This window comes from Aythya fuligula, chromosome 5, assembly GCF_009819795.1.
Source record: "Aythya fuligula isolate bAytFul2 chromosome 5, bAytFul2.pri, whole genome shotgun sequence".
Lineage (NCBI taxonomy): Eukaryota > Metazoa > Chordata > Aves > Anseriformes > Anatidae > Aythya > Aythya fuligula.
The window spans coordinates 63,348,465-63,364,732 of record NC_045563.1 but is presented as its reverse complement, the minus strand read 5'-3'; the positions used below and the strand labels follow the sequence as shown (position 1 = coordinate 63,364,732).

The 16,268-nt window shown below is 39.6% G+C and overlaps 1 protein-coding gene across 3 annotated transcripts; it reads left to right on the top strand.

The window, feature by feature from the left end:
• The first annotated feature begins 1,031 nt into the window (after nt 1-1,031).
• RNF141 (ring finger protein 141) lies at nt 1,032-14,541 on the top strand. 3 transcript variants are annotated; one of them, XM_032188174.1, is made up of 6 exons: nt 1,032-1,117; nt 2,725-2,921; nt 4,663-4,771; nt 5,827-6,008; nt 8,977-9,084; nt 11,577-14,541. In XM_032188174.1, exons 2-6 carry the CDS (start codon nt 2,740-2,742, stop codon nt 11,725-11,727), a joined length of 732 nt encoding a protein of 243 aa, XP_032044065.1. In that variant the 5' UTR covers nt 1,032-1,117; nt 2,725-2,739; the 3' UTR covers nt 11,728-14,541. The 3 variants fall into 3 exon arrangements, with proteins under 3 accessions (XP_032044065.1, XP_032044066.1, XP_032044067.1); XM_032188175.1 differs by having other exon boundaries at nt 2,722-2,921; XM_032188176.1 differs by lacking the exon at nt 1,032-1,117 and adding an exon at nt 1,619-1,639.
• Nucleotides 14,542-16,268: the final 1,727 nt, after the last annotated feature.

The following is a 16,268-nucleotide window of genomic DNA, read 5'->3' as shown; positions in this document are numbered from 1 at the left end:
TTATTATTTTTAAATCCGTAATTTATTATTTTTAAGTTTAAATTATTATTTTTAAGTTTTCAAGCCTTAATGTCTGAATGTCTCTTTTTATCACGTACCTTAAAAAGTCAGCTTTCATTCCGGCCTGCCCCCTGATGCGTGGCTATGCACAGGGTTTGATTTGCTCCCCTGCATCCTGCTTTACAGCCCTCCTGGAACAGCCCCAACTCAGCATCGTGGTGCTGCTGTACATCTCCTCTCCCTGGGCCTAGTCAGTAGTGTAAAGAACCTGCTTTTGCTTACACCTAGTTTATGCCACCATTCTGCGGGCTGAGGTGAAGCTGCTACATTGTTCTGTCTGTAATAAAAGCGAGGTATGAACGCCGCTCACCACGGACTGTGTTTCATGTTGTCTATACAGACAGTACTCAATCACACAACAATTAGTCCAAAAGCTTCTTGCTTTAGCAGAACTGCAGTGGACATACCGCTACAAAGCAAACAGGAAACATTTAATTTCCAGACCACTTATCAAAAAAAAAAGCCCCTAACCCCTTAACCGACAGCACCACAAGACTTGAGAGGAATCTTTCACCACGTTGTGTCTCGCTTTTATTTTCTTTACCAGTCATTCTCACAGTGAGTGTCCCAGGCGTGGCGTTACGCTCGAGTGCCTTACACGAGTGCCTCGTTGCGCCTTGCAGGAGCCCGGGCCGTGTCAGGCACTTGCCGGCTGCCCTCTCCGCCTGCCCCCCGAGGTCACAGATGTTTGCTGACCTCCAGCCAAGTGCGGCCGGGCGGCAGGAAGCCCAGCCGGCTCCCCCGGCCGGCCCTCGGGCTGCCTTTCCCGTGGGAAGCGCAGGGCGGGCAGGAGGGGGAAGGTGGCTCCTTCCCTGCGCTCCGAGCCACCCGCAGAGCGAGCGCTCCGCAGCGCAGCCTCCCAGCGCCCGGGGCTGCCCTCAGCCCCCCCGCGGCCCTGGCAACCGCGCGGCGTCACCGGGAGCGGCCGGGAGCCGCCGGGAGCCACCGCCCCGCGCCTGCGCCCAGCGCCGGGGCCCGCGGGGAGGCAGCGGCCCCGCTCCGGTGCCGTGAGGCGGCGGCCAGCGCCCAGCGCCCAGCGCCATGCCGGGCCGCTGCGGTGAGCCCAAGGGGGCGCGGAGCCTGCAGCCGGGGAGCGCCCGCCGGGAAGGGCAGGGGAGGGGAAGGGAAGGGAGGGGAAGGGAGGGCGGCGGGGCCCGTTTAGCCCCGGGGCAGCCCTGCCCTGTCCTGCCCTGTCCTGTCCCGCCTCGCCCCAGCTGCGGGCGCTGCGGCCGTGACGCGGGCGGGGCCCCCGGGGGAGCTCCCGCGGCCTGGGCGCCTGCTCGGGGCCGAGGGGCAGCGCTGGCGGTGCGGCCTGCTCGGCGCAGGGCGGGCCGCCGGAGCCCAGCGCGGCGGTGTGCTCGCCGGGAAGGCCGCTGGGGTCCGGGGAGCCGCCAGGGGAAGGTGCGGGGTGGGGGGGGCAGCGGGGGGTGCTCAGCGCGGGGCTGAGCGGCCCCGACCAGCGGAGGAGGGAGTGCAGCGCGCACACCCGCTCGGGAACAGAAACCGATAGCAAGTCAAGCAGTAGATCAGAAATTTGCTTTCTTAGGTGAATTGCGGGAGTAATGTGTCGAGCACTGGGGTAAGGACGTGCTTATCGGGCTTTACTTCCCTCGTGCCGAGCTCTTGGCAGCTGTACGCCATGTTTTGGGGCGTTTGGTAGGCAAATGCAGCGTTATGTACACATGGGGTGAGGTGTTGTTCTCTGATGCTGCTCACAGCGGGTTTGCAATGCAGCTGCTACCACGTCATTCAGCATTTTAGTATAAAATTGGGGCTGTTCTGCAGTTAGTTTGCTATTGCAGACCTCTGTAGAAGTCCTTTGAAGGCGTGAAACTAATAGTTGGCATTACAACCAACAAGCTCTGTACAGACAGAATTAATTTGCATTAAAACAAAAAGACAACTCAAGACAAATAAAATAGAGGGAAGTCATGAAGCAGTGTTAGGTGAGAGTGAACAAGGGGAGTAAATAGATACTTTCAGAATCAAAAGGCGCAGGGGAGAACCTTGTGAAAATTGTTGGGGAAAAAGATACGGGTGTAGACTAAAACTGAAATAAGTTGATACTGGAGAGGTTTGAGCAGATGAGTTCAGTGATACACCCTAAAGTTGAGTCTTCTGTGCAGGTAGGGATTAGGCTAGTTTCACTGATTCCGGAATTGGTTTATAGTAATTCGGATTCCTTGACTTAGTTTAAGAATGCTATGAGAGTTCATTGAGGTGCCAAAGTCAGTCTGACTTAGGAAAACTAACTCGTAATGCCTGTGTGCAGACATACAGTGATATGTTCAGTTGCAGATGTTCTGACTTTCACAGACGCGACCTTTTTTCTTTTGAAAAAAACAGATTATCATCCTAATCTTGAGGTGTTGTTTTCCATTCCATTGGATGCATTTATATGTGTGCATTGGAGTTGATGAAAAAAATGCATGCGAAGCAATCTCTATTTAATACGAGTAATGCTATAAGCAAAATAATTTATTTTTCGTGAGCTGTTAAAGCTACATTCCAGTCTTTTGCAAGTGTTCTTTTTTGTTTCTGATTCGACTATTGTTCAAGTTGTGTTGTAGAATAATTAGACTGATTAGCAATAGATTAAAAGAAAGAAAGGGAGCAGCTATTCATAGAACATGTGAATGTAACTATTTAAAATCTTTTTAGCAGATGCTTTACCAGTGAATGAGAACTTCTTGCTATGGATTTGAGGTGAAGAACTTCACTATGGGTCAAATTTCAAGCCAGACACAAACTGTAATGAACAAGTTGCCAGAAAAAGTAGCAAAGCATGCCTCTTTGGTTCAAGAAAGTGGTTTCCTAACGTATGAAGAATTTCTGGGAAGAGTAGCTGAACTTAATGATGTGTAAGCCTTATTTTGTTTCCTTCCTTTTTCATGTTCTACAGAGAACTTGTATGCAATATATTCTTCTGGGCTGGCTAAGCCAGGACTACCTATCTGGTTTCCAAATGTTTCCTTTGGATCTTAAAGCTGTAATGGTTGTAATTGCACTTAATAATAATGGTTGTAATGCACTTAAAATACAAGGCCATTTCTCCTCCTTAAAGTCACTTTTCTCCAATACTCTTCTTTCTGCCAGTGTCGCTTCTCTCTTAGAAGCTCACAAGAGGTAGATGTTTAGCTCTGTCTTTTTGTGTTACCTGTCACCCTTGCTCTTCCATCCTCCACCAACCACCTAAAGATGCCATGCTGTGTCCTATCTGCCCATGACATTTGATAGGAAGTAGCAATATGAGCCCTATAAACAGGCAGTACAGCAACCCAGGGAAGGTAGTACTTGAGTCAGATATTTGTGACCATTTCCTCACAGGAGGGAGTGGAGGGGAAGGCGCTGACCTATTCTCTGTAAACACCAGTGATAGGACCTGCGGGAATGGTGTCAAGCTGAGGCAGGGGAAGTTTAGGCTGGACATCAGGAAGAGGTTCTTCACCAGAGGGTGGCTGCACACTAGAACAGGCTCCCCAGGGACGTAGTCACTGCACCAGGCCTGTCGGAGTTCAAGAAGTGTTCAGACTGTGCCCTTAGTCACATGGTCTAAAATTCTGGGTAGACCTGTGCGGTGCCAGGAGTTGGACTCGATGATCCTTATGGGTCCCTCCCAACTCAGGATATTCAATGATTCTGTGTCTCTGGACATGCAGTGCCATTCCTCATTAAAAAATGAGATGTGCTTTACTATTTGAAACCAGTGACCAAGATAATCCAAAACAAAAGGCTGCATAAGTAAGATTTTTTAATAGCATGTGTTTTGTTTGATACACTGACAGGAAAAAGAAAAGAACAAAAAAGCAGACTATTTATGGTATAAAATGGGCCGAGGTGGAAAAAAGGGTTTTGCTGAAAAGGGTTTTTTTAGTGTGTGGGTTTTGGTAGCGTTTGCCATTTAACTATAATGCAGAGTTGTATTCAGTTTAAAAAAAACATCTTCTACAATGTCATGCTTTTATGAATGTCTGTTGCATCGTCAAGAACAGATAGCTACATTTGGGGTAGATGGATTTTGAAGATTGTTACCATATGTTTCACCTGAGAATCTAAGTATTTTTCAGTATAATTAATTCCAAAATATCGTTCTTGTTCAATTTTTGTAGTTCTTTACAGCATTTACTTTAGCCTGTAAATTTAGTTTGTTCTGATTCTCGTAGAAAGACCATTGTGTCCGTATTTCATTAAAAAAAAAAAATCATCTCAGGTCCACCTGAAGCTTACTGCTTCATTATTACTATATGCTAACAAAAATACACCTTTTCTGCATGTAATGGTACTTGCTTTCCTTTTATATATACACACATGGTAAGGAAATAAACTTTCTAGATAGCATAACAGGATTGTGTGACTACTGTAATAATCAGTGAAAATATATTTGAATTAAAATGTCTGTAAGGGATGCTTACGTTTTGTGAGGTTCACTGTTCAATTTAAAATGAAATGGACTATGTATTTTATATTGAATGACATGCAGAGAAGGTCACTACTCTAGGATAAAAAGCACATAGGTAAACAATAAATTATATTATAGTAACTGAGGTTACTGATCTTTGCATATCTAGCACATAACGTTAGATTGATGTTTCTTTATTTCAGTATTGCAAAATTGGCTTCTGGGCAAGACAAACATCTGTTATTTGAAGTGCAGCCTGGTTCTGATTCTTCAGCATTCTGGAAGGTGGTTGTTCGGATAATCTGTACTAAAGTAAGATTGCTGAAAAATTTAATTTGGCAGGGGTTTTTGTGTGTAGATGTTTGAGGACTGTCACTTTCACTGGTAAAATCCAACACCTGCTAGGTTTTTGATTTTGGTACAGGTGATGTATTTACGGATATTATTTGAGAGAAATCAAAAGTCTAGATTGCTGCAAAAAGCAGGTTAACAAAAAACTTTCATGACTAAGTTTAAAGGAATGGTACCTTCTCATGGTGCACTTACAGCCTTACTAGCACTTACATGAATTACAAATTCATGTGACTTTTGAGATGACTCAGGTGATTGTGGACTAAATGATCTTTAAAGTTCCTTTTCAACCAAAACCATTCTATGATTCATGGATATCAAAGGGTACAACAAACGGGGAATCATATAGTTCCTTAATAGATGAAGTAAGCCAGCAATTCAGAGCATTGTTAGTTGAGCTAACATAACTGTATATATCCTGACTCCTTATAAAACCAATCTAAATGTTAAATATTTACTTGTTTGAAGACCATGACAAAACTTACTAAGGTTGCTCTTACTAATGAGATTTTTCCTCTGTGAATCCTATCAAGATAACATACATAGATGGTTCTGAAGCCACTAAGCAAGTTTAATGTGCAGTTCAAGCCAAGTGAACGTTCAAACTTTGTTTGAAATGAACAGTTTGTAATTTTTGGTTGCTGTTAGCTTTCATTAAGACCACTATCATTGCAAGCTATTTTCAGCTCAAATGTGAAATGACTGATTATTCTGTTCCCTGTTTTAAGGTTAACCCATTTTTTAGGCATTATGTCCCTGCTTGCTTAAAACTGAGCAATGATGATAATTGTCTTGTCCCAGGAACGTAGTCCTAACTGTTCTTCAAGACAAAACAGAGAAGAGCTGTATTTTCAGATCCTAACTCTTACTGAAGTGGACTGCAATTTGCTAACACTGTGATGGCCAGTTGGGAAACTGGCTACTGTCATGAGAGCTGCAATGCATAAAAATAATTTTGATAAATGTACAGTAAAAATCTGATACATAACTGTATTTAACAATTCTTATTTCTTAAGGTAAATAAAGCAAGTGGGATCGTGGAAGCTTCAAGAATCTTGAACTTGTATCAGTTTGTTCAGCTTTACAAAGATATTACCAGTCAAGCAGCAGGAGTTCTTGCACAGGGCAGTACTTCTGAAGAAACTGCAGAGAGTTTGATGTCTGTATCATCGTGCCAGGCCAGCTTATGGATGGGAAGGTATTTTCATATACTTAAGTTTGTGACCACAGCTAAAACGTAAATATTTTGGAAGTTGTGTGTAAAACCTGAACTGCAAACACATAGTAATCAAAACTGCACGTACTTAGGAGATGCAGACTTTATCATCGTGTGCATTAATAGCACATCTTCTCTTGTACCAAGAGAGCTGCAGTGAACTTGGTTAAAATTCTTTTGGCTTAGCTTTCAGGATAATCATTTTATTGGTCAGTTTTAATATAAACATGGTATATGTTGTATCTCCTGAATAAGGAAACAGGAGGAAATGGAATCAGCTGCAGCTACAAATCTAGGGATTTTGACACTGTTTGTTTAAACAGATTTTGTTATTGTTCCACTTAAACTTTCTCTTCCTCTTCTACAATTTGGCATGTGAAAGTTCCCATCTGTTGCCACTAGAAACTCATCAATTGTGGTAGTAATTTAACTTGTAAGACTGGAAAAATGTGAACTGTCTCACACATGTTGACATCCTGCTTTGTTAACTAGAGGAAAAGCAAAAGACTGAGGTCAACACCTGCAATAACTTCAGTTCAAATTGAATGTAACAGCAAGAAGCTGCTCACCCTTTCCCTATGTGGAAATGTTGCTAGTGATAATGCCTTACTTCCAGCTTTCTGAATCAGTTCAGTGTTCTAACTTAGTCTTAAGTAAGGTAGAGTTGCTGACCTTGTTAACTCTTCATAGTGTCATATTCCAGCTGTTAGATTGAGAACAGGGTAAACAGTGTTGTCATTAAATAGAGCACACTATTTTTTTTTTTTTTGTAAACCAGTGGCCTGCAGAGCATGCTCTTTTTGTTCATGTTCCTGTTTGTCAAATTTGGAAGCAAATAATCTTCAATTATTAGCTGTTCTGAGTTATTAATATGCTAGTATCAGGTAGCAAATTTGGGGCACGTTTAAGAAAGTGTATTTTCCTGCTCTTTTTCAAAGATGAATGTATATCTAGAAATGGCCTTTTAATTAAACAAACTGCCACAACTGCAAACCAGTTGCCTGTGGAAAACAACTTCAAGTATTACTAAAGTCAATGAATAGCTATAAGGTTTCCCAGATTAGTTTCATTTTCAGACTTCGAGATGGGGAAGATGAGCATCCTATTTCTGTGCGTGTAAACTTCTTTGCTTAAGGTAGTATTACTGACAAATATCACAAAAAAAAAATTGAACATACTTCTATAATACGATGAGGTAATGTGCTCTGATTTAGTGAGCTGGCATTTTCCAACTGTATTTTATCCAAGCTGTTCAAGTCATTCAGAAAAATACAGCCTGAAGCACGTTGAAGTATTTTGCACCTCGGAAATTGTTTTTCCATGGTATCCTCCAACTTGCCTAAACTCTGGTTACCTTTAGACATTGTTCAGCTCTGTCACTGTCCAAAAATAGCAAATATTATCTGTTTCATTCTTCTTCTTATCTTAAGTTCTTACATGGGGAATGATACCCTCTTTCTCTAAAACATACAGCTCCTATTTAGAGCATTCCAAAATATCCGTAACTGCTTTATGCCTTCTGATAGTGAAGAGAAAAACATTTCCTTAGTTTATTGTTCTTATATTTTGCCATTTCTGCAATAACTTAGTCCTATAGCTGTCTTAAATTCCAGAAGCATTGTAAATAGGGCATCGGTTTTGTTTTAAGTGCTTGTGTATATATACCAGCAAGTCTCGACTGAATTATTATCAAAGGGTAGTATTCAGAGCTGCATGGGGGAGGGAAATGAAAGGGAGCAAGTCCAAAGAACACAGTGGGGAATCAAAAGATATAATATATGTGTATTATTTTTTTTTGAAACTGTGCTTCTTGATGTACATGAATCAGCATCTGTATTTATACAAAAAATCTTGCATTCTAAAGTAATTTCTCAAAAACCAAATTGAAAAGGAAGATCCAAGAACCTACTGAAGAATAAAACAAAAGTATGTTAGTTACCGTTCATTAGCTGGCTAATCTGTACAGTTAATAAAATTACTCTGCATTCCCAAATCAGGGTTTTTGTAAAACCTAAAAATTTCAGAACACTTAACTAGCTGTTTTGCATTGACTGGTTGGATCATACCTACTCGGATCAGTGAAAGTTGAGGATTCGCTGTACCTTCTCACGCTTTAGAAATCTTGGTGATGCAAATATTTGAGATGCTGTTGTTGTGAACTTGAGATACAGATACCTGTTATTTGAAAAAAAATGAAGATGGATAAAATGAAAGCATCTGTCCCAGTGAGCAATCTAGGTTTTGAACTCCCCTCACACTCAGGAATACCTGGAAGCTTAACTGGAAAAGCTGGGGTAACTTGACTTGAAATCTTAACATGAAGGTGGGGAGTGTATTGCAAGTGAAGAGGATGCTTTTCAATCTTATGAGCTGTTTAGCTCTTGGTGTTTTGATGGCATGTCAAATTAGAACATGCACTCCAGTAGTGAAGCCTCTTAACATGCGTGCTTTTGTCACATTTCCTAGGGTTAAGCCAGAACACGGAAATGTGACCAAGTTCATTCTGAAATATTTCAGCCCGACAGTCTGTGAAAGGAAAGCAGGTTCTTCCCCTGCCTTTAATGTAAACAGTGTTTCTGTTCTTTGGCCCAGTCCTGTGATATGTAACAGTTACAATTTACATTTCCCTTGTTGATATGAAAAAGGATTTGCATAACCCTTTGCAACACCAAAAGTACAACATGACAGAAAACACATTTATTTTTTTCTAACTTAGTCTAGTTTGGTTGCTGCTATTTGTTGGTAGCTTGAGGTTGTGCCTGCTGACATAGAATGGGATGATGTAACTACTTCATCCACGAGACTACGTCTTCATCATCGATAAGTACAGTTGTTCTGTTCTGTCCATCAGTAATTTTTATGTTTTTATGTTGTAACTAGTGTTTTTGGTAGGGCATAAATATGAAACTTGCTTGTCATGTGGGAGAAAATACTGCCTTCTCTTCTGCAGGGTTAAACAACTGACAGATGAAGACGAATGTTGCATCTGCATGGATGGACGTGCTGATTTGATCTTGCCGTGTGCTCACAGTTTCTGCCAGAAGTGCATTGACAAATGGTAATAGATATTAAAGGTTATTCATTATTTTATAGTATGCACTGCTTATCTGACTTGTTTCAGTTTGGTCTGACAGATTCCTTAGTTAGTTGCTTAGAATTTAATGTTTAATTACAAAACATTGTAATGTTGTTTGAAAACTAGAGAAAAATAGGGCATATGCTGATGCTGGTACATTATGGTCCACAAATCTCATGAAAAGCTGCTTTTTGAAGAAAAAACAGTAGCTTTTAAGAGTATGCAGATATGAAGGTAAGTTGGACCATCTTATTACTTATCTTGGGAGTAGCTATTAAAGGAATTTTTGTCTGTGTGTTGTGCTTTCCTTTGAAACAAATATACAATTTACTAATTTTTTCCCACATGACATCCTTATCTCTGAACTGGAGAGATGAGGATTTGAAGAGTGATTATTCGGTGGATAAGGAATTGACTGGATGGCGACAGTCAGAAAGGTGCAGTCAAGAGCTTTATGCCCAAGTGGAGGCCAGTGACAAGTGATGTCCCTCAGGGGTCCGTCGTAGGAGTGGTGCTGTTTGGTACCTTTATTAATGACACAGGCAGAGGGATCCTGTGCACCCTCAGCAAGTTTGTAAATAACACCAAGCTGAGTGGTGCAGTTGGTAAAATCAGAATGAAGAGAAGTCATCCAAAGGGACCTGGACAAGCTAGTTAAGTGGGCTCATGAGAACCTAATGAGGTTCAGCAAGTCTGAGTGCAAGGTGCTGCACCTGGGTCAGGGCAGTCCCAAACATGAGCACAGACTGGGTGAAGAACTCATTGAGAGCAGTTCTGTGGAAAAGGACTTGGGGGTGCTGGTGGACAAAAAGCTTGACATGCACCAACAGTGCACGCTTGCAGCTCGGAAGGCCAACTGCATCCTGGGCTGCATCAACAGAGGAGTGGCCAGCAGGACAGAGAGGAGATCATCCCCCTCTGCTCAGCCTTACTGAGGCCCCACCCAGAGTACTGCATCCAGGTCTGGTCCTGCAGCACAAGAAAGATACCCAGCTCCCTCAGGAGCTGGGTATGTTCAGTCTGGAGAAGAGAAGACTCCAGGGACACCCCATTGCTGCCTTTCAGTACTTTAAGGGGGCTTATAAGAAAGATGGAGAGTGACTTTTTACACTGGCAGATAGTGATAGGATGAGGGGGAATGATTTTAAACTAAAGGAGGGGAGATTTAGTTTAGATTTTAGGATGAAATTCTTTACTCAGGATGGTGAGGTCCTGGAACAGGCTGCCCAGAGAAGCTGTGGATGCCCCATCCATGGAGGTGTTCAAGGCCAGGTTGGATGGGGTCCTGGGCAACCTGACCTAGTGGGTGGCATCCCTGCCCATGAGAGGAGGGTTGGAAACAGATGACCTTTAAGGTCCCTTCCAACACAAACCATTCTGTGATCGCGTGATTGTACTAAATGTATCAGTGTTTCTCTAGGAAACAATTTAGTCTTAATAGCAATGCTTTGAAATGTTTCTGTAACGTACCTTATATGTTCAGCCTCATACTAAACTGAACGGCTTTTCAGCTTCTGCGTCTGTCTGATACATCAGTTGTTGGAAAAACGAGAAATTGCTTTCTGTAGGAGAGGAGCTCTCTCCACTGGCCATACAGAAGACCTACAGGGATTAGGCAGTGTTCTGGCAGTCTAGCATTCGATGATGCAGATATTCTTGGAGACTTGACTAGTTAATCCACATGATTTTACATTTTAAGTCATAGTGCATATGACTTGTTTTGTGTCTTTTTCAATGGCTTATCAAGGAAGTTACCTTTGTAATACGTGCTCAAGAAAAAACAGTAAAGCTTTGTGGATCTCTGAGTATAGTCAGTCATCTCTTTTCTAGGAAAATATTTTAGCATCAGCATTGCAGGGCTTATTTTAGCTATCAGGTGGAGAATGGATTATATTCTACTATGGCTGATGTATCAGCTGAACTCAGTTCCAGTTACACCATTCTTTTCTAGTTTGCAGTTTCTGAAGTTCATCCCTTCTTAACCTAGGTACATAACAGAGGCTCACAGCTTAGAAGCATAATTGCTTCAGACACCTGAGTAAGTGGGCGGAAGGGGACTCTGAGGGGCCAATTCTAAACTTCAGTGGGCTGATTGATTTAGGAAAAGGATTCCTTTTTCTCTTTACAGAGGAAGGTTACAGAGACTGTTTTTTGGAGTACCTCAGCTATATATCTAAACATAGGAAGAGTTAATTTAGACCATTTAAACTTTCTGGAAGGTGTCTAGATGTATTCTGTTTTGCCTGAGCAAACTCAAAACATGACACCATTCAGAACTGTTGGCAAATCTTTGTCATAAAGAAAAACTTGTGAAACAATCAAAAAAAGATATTGGAGGTCTCATCCTATTAACCTGATAATTTTTTAAGTTTTCACTGGGTTGTTTTTTTTTGTTGTTCATTGGTTTGTTTGTTTTGGGGGCCAGAAAAAAGATTATAATTGAAAAATAGTTATTTCTCTGGATTTCTTGACAGGAGTGATCGTCACAGGAGCTGTCCTGTCTGTCGTCGCCAAGTGACTGGGGCAAGCGATTCTTGGGTGGTTTCAGATGCACCTACAGAAGATGATGTTGCTACTTACATCCTTAACATGGTAGATGAGGCAGGCCAGCCTCACAGACCCTGACACTGGTCAATAAGCTGACGGTAGTGGAAGCACTTGAAGCTTTTGTTTTCACGAACATCTGGTTTTACCTCTTGTTGCCATTCTTCCAGTCTTTTATTTCTCTTCTTGGCTGCTGTGGATCTATGTTGCTCTTTTAAAACACAGGATGTATGAGCCAGTGTATGTGTTTGCAGTCTTAATTATTATTCTGTACTTTCAGTGAATTCTTTAACCATTAACAACAGTTATTTTAACAGTAACTTTTGATATTAATTAACTATTTGACTACTAGGTGAAGCTGTTAGTAACAACACAGCTACAACTGCTAACTGCTGTTTGAACATCACAGTGTACTGTTACTGAAGATACACCATGTTAGATGGATTGACCTCACAGTTCTTTTCCTTAAAAGCAGTCCCTGTTAGGTTCATGACAAATATGAATAAAGATGAGTTAGGACTAGTGATTACTGATTTGAAATTTTACTGCTGAAACTTGAAGATGTCACATTGCCTATTCTTCAGTAGCCAGTCTTGCTGTTTTTAGAGTTAACAGATAACCAATTTCTATCTGTTCTGCTACAAGTTTTAGTATTAATTACCGTTATTCTTCTAACTAGATAATCTCTTAGAGTATTTATTTTTAATTGGATATTTAGCATAGTCTCATTAGTTTGAAAACATAAAAGTTTCACACACAATCCTAAAAAAGTAAACCACTTTCTGTATTTTTTTTCATCAAGAACAGCCACAATTATTTTTAAACAGGCATATCTGAAAGAAATGACGTTATTTGAATTAGCAGTTAAGGTGCAGTTTAGTCTGATGCTGTGGTTTTATTTGCTTCTCCTAAGTTTTCCAAGTGATAAAACTAGGTATACTGAGGATTACAAGGTGATAATCTAAGTAAGTGAGGTGCTGTGCTTTCTATCTACAAGTGCAATATGCTTTTATGTAGCAGAGAGAATCTTCTACTTTGATAATAGTTATGTTTGCAGTGAGATACGCATGTGACAATGTGGGAAAAGGGACATTATGACTGGAGTTCAGCAGTGTATTTCTGTCTAGCAGAGTTAAATCTTTAAAGAGCTGGGTTTAGATAGTCTAAAACAAATTGTCATCATTAGTATTCAGGAAACCAAATCTTAAGCCTCTCTGGCTTAAATAATATTGTGGCAACCAACTGCTGTTGTGAAGAATGAATTAATGAATATATTTAACTCTTTTAACTTGAGGCTGTTGAGAACTACTCCACTGTATCATTTGAGGGAATATCAGCATATATCTTGTTTATTCTAAGACTGTATTTTTAATTGCCGTACTTGTTCAAATTTGATGATGCCATAAGACTAAGGCCTTTTATCAGAGAGTAGTTCTCGACTGCAAGGTATGTACACACACAAATAAGCACATTTGGGTTACTTTTCTAAATTGGCTAAAAATAATTGAATTTTGTCAATGACCAAATTTGGGGAATTCCTCTGTTATACTTCTATTTGCTAAGGAATATGCACATCATAGGGCATCCATTTAAGCTTGGCTTGTGGCACAGTTGTCAAGTTTATAATAAACATTTAGACAGATAAGCAACATACTCCTGTTGTGGTTATCATCTAAAAGCCAATATGGCTTATGTATAAATCTCTATTTAACTATTTAAAAATCCATTTATGAACTATTTTTAGAACCATTTTAGAACTATTTTTTCCCATTTGTTAATCCTTTGATATCAATGAGGTATTCTTCAGAATATATATGGACTATTTGGTTACATAAGGGCAGTTATTTGGGCTGAAAATTATAATAGTCAGGGATTTTCCACTAAAATATTCACAAATGGTTGTAATCACATTCCAGTTTGGTTTCATTTTGCTTCTTGAGCTTGCATTACTCCATATTAAGGACTTTAAAGTCGCATTTGAATTTTAAAAGCTGTTTTTTTTATGTCACTGGAACAGAAAAAGCATCTAAATTTGCTTCAACCTAACTTCATTTTTCAAGTATTTTGAAAATTGTACTTCTAAACTGAGATTTTATAAGTTAACTTCCTGCTGAGAACTTACATGAACTTCATAAAATATAATTTTGTAATGAATGCAAACAGGTTAATTGTAGCATAATGACACTTGCAAATACAATATAAAATATAAAATTATGCAAAAAATAATTAAATAGTGAAAAGTAAACTTTGTATTCTGTACAGCTTTTTTAATTAAGTTGCTTATAATTCACACTGCTGTGATGTAGGTACTGTAATGTGTGCCTTGTAAAATATATGTACTGTATGTTAGATGGGATAATAGGTATATTAACACTGAAAAAATAGTAATTTGGTACAGTTGGTATTTCCTATTCTGAAATATAGTTAGCAACCAATTTTGGAAAAGGAATCACACTGGCAGGGACATGGCAGTGTGTTCCAGAAGCTAGACCTTAAAATGTGAATTAATATGAATAACTATAGGTGGAGGGCATTAGAACTGAATCTTCTTGTGCTAAAGTGAAGATTTCTTACAGATTTAAAGTGAAAATATAATGTAAGTATTATAGATTGTATTAATAGCTAAGTACATTCCAATATATTAAAATTTGTGTATGAATTGTGCAATAAAGTTACTTTGGAAGAAATATCAAGCTTGAAGAATCTCTTAGCTTTAATACCACAAAAGTCTGGAAACTGAATTTTAATCTGTATCCAATTCCGTCATGCAGATGGTATGGTTAAATGTCATAATGAATCAGAGGTTTCTCAAATGTTAAAGTGTGATATTAGCAAGGTAGTTAAATGCATCTCTGCAGAAGGACTCACTGTTTCTTCACTTTTTTCAAAAAAAAACAAACAAAAAACAAAAACAAAAAAAAAAAAAACAGGAACATTCTGCAGTGGTGGAAACAAACCTCTACTTCTCAAAAGGACAGTATCAAGCAGGATTTTTTGTTTTTGTTTTTTTTTGGGGGGGGGGATTATTTTTTTCAAGGAATTGTGATTTATTTTGTATGCAAGCTAGTCCATTGTGTTTTTGATAATAAAGTTTAAGAATGATAAGGTGGGAAAATCCTTTCTTCTCAGATTTCGCCTGTTTGGGTTTTATTTGACTTTTTTTTTTTTTTTTATCGGGGTGGGAGGGTCAAAAAGAAATTAAATCTATAATTGATGTAAGTGTTGCTTCTGTCTAGTTGTTTGGTTTATCTGTTTGGATCTTTGGAAGCCAAGTGAGAAATGAGAGAGGAATTCATTAACAAGTCAGGAAATTAACAACTGCAAAACATACAGTTGACAGAGACACCAAGAGGTAGGTAAAAAAAAATAAAAAAATGTTTATATTTAGTATGTTTGAAGATTAGGCATCAAATCAATGTGACATACATGTTTATTTTTTAGTGGTAAATGGCATATTTATCTTGTATATCTTTCCTTTTAAAGAGAATTCTGTGCAGAATCATAAAGGCTTTCTAATCCATATTCATCCTAGTTATGGAATCACAAAGCAAACTATGAGATCTCTGTGCTGTAGGTTTAAAACACTTTGTGCCTTGCTGAACCCTGGATCAGCAGCCTCCTCGGGGTGCCTTAAATGTGATTGGGAACCATACGTTAATCTGTCTGCCCTGAAATCTTGACATGACATCTGCCCTTTAGTTCTGCACGTACTAAATACACGTGGTCTGTAATGGAAGAAATTATATCATGACTAAGACTGCAGTAATGAATTCTGTACTTTGCTTTTCTGTTGCTAAACCACTCTTGAATATAAGTTCTCATAAAGTTTTACTTTCACCTGCTGTAAGTGGTGACTGGAATTCTGCCTATGCGCATTTCTTAAAAATTGTTAGAAAACTGATTTTTTTCTAGTCATCTCTTCAGATGCTTGTCTTCTAAAGCCTCATTTTTATCATACAGCAACATACCTTAAAGACTTCTTTTCCTATTGCTCCATGTAGCTGAAAGTAATGTGACTGATACACTGGTCTTCTCAAGTAACCCCAGAGCTCTGTCACCAGATACGCAATTTGCTGTAAATTAGCCTTGTTCTTATCAATGTTACTTCTGTAATGGATTTGACAAGTTCTTCGCTTTTATTATCTGAGATGTCCATTCATGCATTAGGAGGTGGGTGACTGCTTACCTTGCTAACCTAGCTATTGAGGGTAAAATATTGAGCTCTGTGCATAAGCTGCATAGGTGTGAAGTTTTTTTTTTTTTAAAAAAAAAAAAAAAAGTGTTTGGGGAATGTGGATGGAACTGTGCCCCATGTGAAGGCTGGTGGTGTGAAGAATGCTATTCAACAGGTAATCAAATGAGCACTTCTCTTTGATTCAAATTATTTATTTAATATATTTGGAAATACACAGTATTTTTATGAATGAACCTAAAGTTAGCCAGAAACTTCCCTTTCAGGAGTTCGCTTGTGTGTAGAACAAGGTAGGGTTTTGGTACAGAAGTCTATGCATCCACACTAATGGATGCATCCACACTTTGTAACACACCTTAAAAAAAGTGTTTTTTCATGTGGGAGGATACTTCTTAGCCATAGTTAATGCTTAATGCATTAGCAGTGTTGT